The sequence below is a fragment of the Phaseolus vulgaris genome, chromosome 3, assembly GCF_000499845.2.
Source record: "Phaseolus vulgaris cultivar G19833 chromosome 3, P. vulgaris v2.0, whole genome shotgun sequence".
NCBI classification, from domain to species: domain Eukaryota; kingdom Viridiplantae; phylum Streptophyta; class Magnoliopsida; order Fabales; family Fabaceae; genus Phaseolus; species Phaseolus vulgaris.
The window spans coordinates 14,285,783-14,293,006 of record NC_023757.2 but is presented as its reverse complement, the minus strand read 5'-3'; the positions used below and the strand labels follow the sequence as shown (position 1 = coordinate 14,293,006).

Here is a 7,224-nt window from a genome sequence, read left to right as displayed (position 1 = left end):
CCTACCCTCTTGGATGGGTTCCCCCTCTATTGGGTGGAGAAGCCTGGACTAAAAAAGCCAAGGAGTCTAGAGGAACTAACTCCGCTAGATTGTGAGATGTGTCAACTACTCTCAGGCTTGGGAGTGGTGTTTGACACCGCCAAGTTGATCAAGCTTGAATTCTGCGCCAAAGCTCTTAAGAGCTATATTGGTACATTTACCATTCTTGTCTTTTATCTGTTCATTGTTTGTTAAATACCTGTGGTGTGGAGCCATCTCTTTATGCCTTGTTGATGTTTTTGTGCAAACATGACCATTAATGCAGATAAGAAAAAGAAGCTAGCCGAGCTGCTCGTCAAGTCGAGGATCGCTGCTGCTGGCGAGGGAACTTCAAACGCTCCTCCCCCTACTACTTCTGCCCCTTATTCGACTGAACCAACCCCTATTGACAAACGAAAGGGGGTGGTGGTGGAGACTGGCTCGGAGGGCGAGGAGACTGGATCCGACCTTGTCTTCAAAAGGCACAGGTCGGATGATGTTGTGGCGCCCTCGCATTCTGCGTCTGGCGGCCACTCCTACTTTCATGGACAATCCTCCAAGCGCCTCTTCCCCTCACGACCTTGTCGTGATTGAAGGTGGGGGGGGGGGGGAGAGCGCTCCCGAAGATCATCAACCGCCTCCCACTCTCGAGCTCCCTGCTCTTCTCCAAGAAGCCCTTAAGCTCTTCCAAGACAGAGAGATGGTGGAGAGTTTGGATAGCAACCTCCTTCAAGCCCGTGTGGCCCAAGGCCTTGGAGACTTCCTTGTCGCGTTCAACCTTGCGTTGAGTAAGGCGCAAGAAGCACAACACTTGTGGGCTAGGATGGTGAAGCTAGAGGAGGAGTTAGCCATCAAAACCAAAGCTTTCTCTAACCGCGAAACTGCTATGTATGCGGAGATGGGGAGTCTTTGTCAATCCGAAAAGGAGGTCAAGAGGCTTCTCTTTGAGAAGTCTCAGGAAGCGGTCCAATTGGAAGCGAAGATCTTGCCTCTTCGCAACATGGTGGTCGACCTAGAGGAGAAGGTCGAGGGAATGCAGGCCAAGATGGAAAAACTTGAGGAGAGGGCCACCCAACAGGAAGTCTAGCCAAGGCAGGTGGAAGAGGAGCTGGCTGAAAAGATCGAGCTCTTCAAGAAGACGGAAGAGGAGCTCAACAATAATGTTATCGATGCTTTTGGCAAAGTGTTCCAAGATGTCATAGCTCAATTTGCCTGCGTGCATCCTTAGGTGGATCTTTCCCCCTTTGATGAGTCCAAGTGTGTCATTGGTGGGAAACTCATGCTTAGAGAGTAGCCACCTTGTAATTCTGTCTTCTAGATGACTCATACCTTTATAGATATTTATATAAATGTTTCTTAGCTCCTGCTTTTTCTTTAACTGCCCTTGTCTTGATCATTTCGACTAACAGCGCTTCTGACATAAGTTCGCCTTCTAGGTAGCACGCTTTAACTTCATATACTCGTAATACGTGCGTAGGTCCCTTAAGAGGCTTAACCTTTGTCGCACTAGGATAAGGAAAACTCTTCTTGTTGTTGATCTTCCTTGTGCAAGGTGAGGGGGAGGTCTTCCTATTGAACTCTCCTATGCCCTCTTTGGGTCATCGAGCATACCTTGCTAGTGACACTGGCGAACCACACTGTCTTCGACCTCGTTTTGTGAGGGCAATAGAGAATTTGACTGTCGAACCATACTATTCCACTTTGGCGTTTTCACGCAAGAGGGAGGCTCGTTGAGGAACCATACCATTCCCAACCTTGGTGTTTCTAACCCAAGTGAACGGTTCGCACCTAACCTTGTCCTCGCCCTTGGGGTAAGGGAGAATGCAAATATTGAACCACGCTGTTCGACCTTAGTGTTCCCACGCAAGAGGGAGGCTCACTAAGGAACCATACTATTCCCGTTTCTCGGTGCATCACCTCAAGGGAGGGGTTCATTAACTTGTTGAACCATACTATTCTCAGCCTTGGTGATCTTACGCAAGGGGGGGATTCACTAAGGAACCATACTATTCCCGACCTTGGCGTATCACTTCAAGGGAGAGGTTCATTAACTTTGTCGAACCATACTATTCTCAGCCTTGGTGAACTTACGCAAGAGGGAGATTCACTAAGGAACCATACTATCCCCGACCTTGGCGTATCACTTCAAGGGAGAGGTTCATTAACTTTGTCGAACCATACTACTCTCAGCCTTGGTGAACTTACGCAAGAGGGAGATTCACTAAGGAACCATACTATTCCCGACCTTGGCGTATCACTTCAAGGGAGAGGTTCATTAACTTTGTCGAACCATACTATTCTCAGCCTTGGTGAACTCACACAAGAGGGAGATTCACTGAGGAACCATACTATCCCCGACCTTGGTGTATCACTTTAAGGGAGAGGTTCATTAACTGCATTACACAACACATTCTTTAACTAAATAACTGATATTTTATTGGGTGCCCTCGTTAAAAAAAACCCTTGTAAGAGAAAAAGAGTGTCCCTTATTACTGTGTACAATGCAAACAACTTAACTGAAATAAAACTTAAACTTGATTGCGTTCCAAGTACGAGGGATCGCGCCACCTTCTAACGTCTCGAGCCTGTATGCTCCATTCCCAAGGGCCTCTATCACTCTGAAAGGACTAGTCCAATTAGGAGACAACTTGTTTTCTAGCTAGTACGGGTGGGCCTTTCGCATTACCGGGTCGGCGACCTGGAACTGCCGAGGTCTCAGCTTGGAGTTGTACTTGTACTACACCCTCCTCTTCAAGGCTTCAGCCTTAATCCTTGCTTCCTCCCTTACTTTGTCTAGTAGGTCCAGGTTCACCTTCCTCTCCTCATTGGATTCTTCGACCACGAAGTTCTGGAAACGTGGCGAGTTCTCCTGGATTTCCACTAGAATCATTGCGTCCGAACCGTACACCAAGCTGAAGGGTGTTTCTCTAGTTGTGGACTAGGGAGTAGTGTGGTAAGCCCACACAATTCTAGGAACTTCTTCTGCCCAGGTCCCTTTGGCTTTATCTAGCCTTCTCTTCAGACCTCTGAGCAGAACTCGCTTGGCAGACTCGACCTACCTGTTCGTCTGGGGGTGTTCGACAGATGCGAACAACTGCTTTACCCCCAACTCTGTACATAACTTACCGAATTGCTGGATTGCAAACTGGGTACCATTATCTGACACCAATCATTTTGAGATTCCGAAGCGGCACACTATGTTTTCCACACAAAGTGTTGCATCTTGTGGGATGTGATATGTGCTACTGGCTCAGCCTCTATCCACTTTGTGAAATATTCTATGGCAATCACAAGGTACTTCATCTCCCGTACTACCAAAGGAAAAGAGCCTAGAATGTCGATCCTCCAAGTATGAAATGGCCATGGGCTATAGATCGACCTCAACTCTTCTGGAGGCGCCTTTTGCAGTGAGCGTGTTGTTGGCACTGTTTGCACCGCTGTACATAACTCGTGCAATCTTCCCTCATGGTTGGCCAGTAATAGCCTGCACCAATGGCCTTTGACGAAAGAGATCGGTCGTCGATGTGGCTACCGTATATCCCCTCATGTAGTTTTGCCATAATACGCGTGCATTACTCTCCAATTACACATACCAGGATGGGGTGAGTGAACCCATGCCTGAATAACTTCCCATCGATCAAGGCGTACTTGCTCAGATTTTTCTTAATGTTCCTGGTCTCCATGGGCTTTATCGGTAGTATCTCCTAAGCCAAATAGCGTTGGTAGGGTGTCATCCAAGTTTCTCCTGTTTCGACTTGGTATACCTGTGACGACCTTTCCCCAAACACTGGATACACGCTTATTTTGGGCATTTTAAGCATTTCCTGCGTTAACGACCGATGACTCCTCACCACCCCTTCCGAAGTGCTGATATGCTGGACTTCTGCCATATTATTTGTGGTAGTTCGAGGTGCCCTCAAGGTTTCCTGGATGACAGTCCTCTGTCTGCACCCCTTTCCCAAACTGGCGAGCTTTGCAAGCGAGTATGCTTGGGCATTCTGTTCTCTGGGCACGTGGACTAACTTGAACACCTCAAACATTTCCTTCAGAACTTGGACGTACTCTAGATATGCGGCCATCTGGGGGTCTTTATCTTGGTATTCTCTCGTGACCTGTCTTGTGACTAAAAAGGAGTCACTCTTCGCCAGCAAACCCTTCACTCCCATCTCTTTTACTAGCAGCATTCGAGTAATCAGGGCCTCATACTTTGCTTGGTTGTTACTGACCTTGAAAGCGAACCGCAGGGCCTGCTCGATTAGCAACCCCTTTGGCCCTTCCAAGATGACACCAGCCCCGCTACCTTGTTGGTTGAAGGAACCATCTACAAAGAGTACCCATCTAAAACTTGTTCCTTCGTGGTGCGTGGCTGACGAGGAGAGCTCTACGACGAAATCAGCATAAATCTGGCCTTTGATGGAACCCCTGGGCTCATACTGCACATCGAATTCTGAGAGCTCTACTGCCCAGCGCACCATCCTTCCTGCTACATACGGCTTCTGTAAGACCTTGCGAATTGGAAGGTCTGTCATTACTATTACGGTGAAGCTCTGGAAGTAGTGGCGAAGTCTTCGCGCTGAGAACACTATTGCCAGAGCCACTTTATCTATGACCTGGTATCTCACCTCTGGCCCTTGCAACACTTTGCTAACAAAGTAAATCGGCTTTTGCACTTGGTTTTGCTCTTGCAGCAGGACCGAACTGATCACCTTTTCTGTACCTGCAAAGTACAGGCGGAGTGGAGTACCCAGTTTTGGCTTGCACAATACTGGTGGACTGGCCAGGTACTCCTTCAATTTTAAGAACGCCTTTTCACATTCTCTAGTCCATAGGAACCTGTTGTTTCTCTTTAGGCACTAGAAATAAGGATGACCCTTATCTCCTCCTGCCGATACGAATCTGGACAGAACGACCATGCGTCCTGTCAATTGCTGCATCTCTTTAACTGAGATTTGGCTCCTCATGGTTATTATTGCAGCGTATTTCTCAGGATTCGTCTCTATCCCACGTTCAGTGAGTAGGAACCCCAAGAACTTGCCTGCTTCTACCCCGAACACACACTTCTTTGGGTTCAGCTTCAGCCTGTATTTCGCTATCGTGGTGAATAGCTCTTCCAGGTCTGCTACGTGTTGCTCCCTCTGCTGGGAGGTGACCACCATATCATCTACATATGCTTGGACATTCCGCCCTAGCATGGGCGCTAACACTCTATCCATCAGGCTTTGGTACGTCGCCCCCGCATTCTTAAGCCTGAAGGGCACCACCTTATAACAGTAACAAGACATCTCTGCCATGAACGTTGTCTTGCATTCGTCCCTGGGATGCATCATGATCTGGTTGTAACCAGAAAACGCATCTAGGAAGGTGAGCAGCCTACAACCTGACGCACTTTCCACCAAGGCGTCAATACTGGGCAATGGGTAGGAGTCTTTCAAACAAGCTTTGTCGAGGTCTGTGAAGTCCACACACATTCTCCATTTCCCATTGGCCTTCTTTACTAGCACCACATTTGATAACCATTCAGGGTACTGGATCTCCCTGATGTGGCCAGCTTTCAGCAATTTTTCTGTTTCTTCTTTGACGACCTGACGCCTTTCTTTGTTGAACTTTCGTCTTCTCTGGCAAACACGTCGGACTTGGGGGTTCCTGGTGAGACGATGACCTAAGAAGTCAGGATCTATGCCAGACATGTAAGAGGCAAACCATGCAAAAACATCAAGGTGTCGTGCTATGACTTTCGCAGTCTGATCTTGTGTCTCTTGGCCTAAGGACTTGCCAAGCTTAAACATCTTCCCACCGAACTCTCGTTCTAGAACGTCTTCGGCAGGTTCGGGCCGTCTCTCTCGGGCGATGTCTGCACAAGTGACCTCTTCTTCCCTTGGAGGCTGAGTGGTAACAACGAACACTCCTATCTTTATCTTGAGGCTATTCTTGTAGCACTTCTTAGCCTCTTTCTGATCAGACTTGATGGTGATCACCGTATCCTCAAGGGAAGGAAGCTTCATCTTCAAATGTCTCGTAGAGGCGATCGCTCTGATCCTGTTCAGGACAAGTCTACCTAACAGTATATTTTAGGCTGATGGGGCATTAACAACGAGATACCTGATGTTGGCAATGCGCGAAGCTGTGCCATTCGTGAAGGTTGTCCTCAGCTCTATATTCCCACGCACTTCAACCTGGTCTCCAGCGAAACCGTACAAGCACCCGATAAAAGGTCTTTAGCTGGTCTGGAGACAACTGCAACTTGCTGAAGGTCGACCAGAACATTACATTGGCCGAACTTCCCTGGTCCACAAGGACGCGATGCACCCTTCTCCCCGCGATTACTACCAAAATTACCACTGGATCATTGTCGTGTGGGACGATGTCCAAGCGGTCGGCCTTGGTGAAGACGAGGTCGACATCGGGGGTATTGTCTACCTCCTGTACCTCAACTGCCATCACTTCTCGTGCGTACTTCTTCCGCTGGGAGGCGGTGCATCCTTCTCTCGAAAATCCTCTAGAGATGGTGTTGATTTCACCATGAATGGGCACCTCGTGCCCCTGATCTACTCCCGCGGCCACCAACGCCTGATCTTCTTGCGGTTCCTGGAGGTAGTCCTTTAGAAAACCGCTTTTCACTAACTCATCCAATTGTTGGGCTAGGGCTAGGCAGTTGCGTATGGGGTGACCATATGCTTGGTGGAATTCACACCAAGCGTTCTTGTTGGGCCCCATCCTCTTGTCTGTCTTTGGGGTATCCTCAATCTCGTCGCTATGTTAGGAATAACGATCAGCTCCTTGAGCTCTACGCGGAAATTGTGCTTTGGGGGCGGGTCTCTCCGTGTGCGCACTCCAGTCTGGGGCTTCTCGTAGGGTTGCTGCTTTCCTACGCCCTTCTTCTCTGTGGTCGCCTCGTGCACCCTCATGGGCCGAGGTCGACCTGCTGCTCGAGGTCGAACAGACGAGGGAACGTTTCTCTGTGACTCGAACGTCTTTGGGTAAATCCTAAGCAGGGATTCACTGAAGGATCCTGGTAGCATTCCCTTGACAAAGGCGTGCACCGTCATGGCCTCGTGTGCGGGTTTTAACGTCACCACCTGTACTCCAAACCTATTCAAAAACTCTTTTAAGGACTCTCCCTAGTACTGTTTAATGTCGAAGACATCATAAGAGACCCAAGTGGGAACCCTATTAACAGGGTATTGTTCCCTAAATAGTGTCGCGAAC

At 48.7% G+C, this 7,224-nt stretch overlaps 1 protein-coding gene across 1 annotated transcript; it reads right to left on the bottom strand.

Moving 5' to 3' along the window:
• Window positions 1–6,186: 6,186 nt before the first annotated feature.
• LOC137839169 (uncharacterized) lies at window positions 6,187–6,732 on the bottom strand. Its single transcript, XM_068648295.1, has one exon. The coding sequence runs from the start codon at window positions 6,730–6,732 to the stop codon at window positions 6,187–6,189; it is 546 nt and encodes a 181-aa protein (XP_068504396.1).
• Window positions 6,733–7,224: the final 492 nt, after the last annotated feature.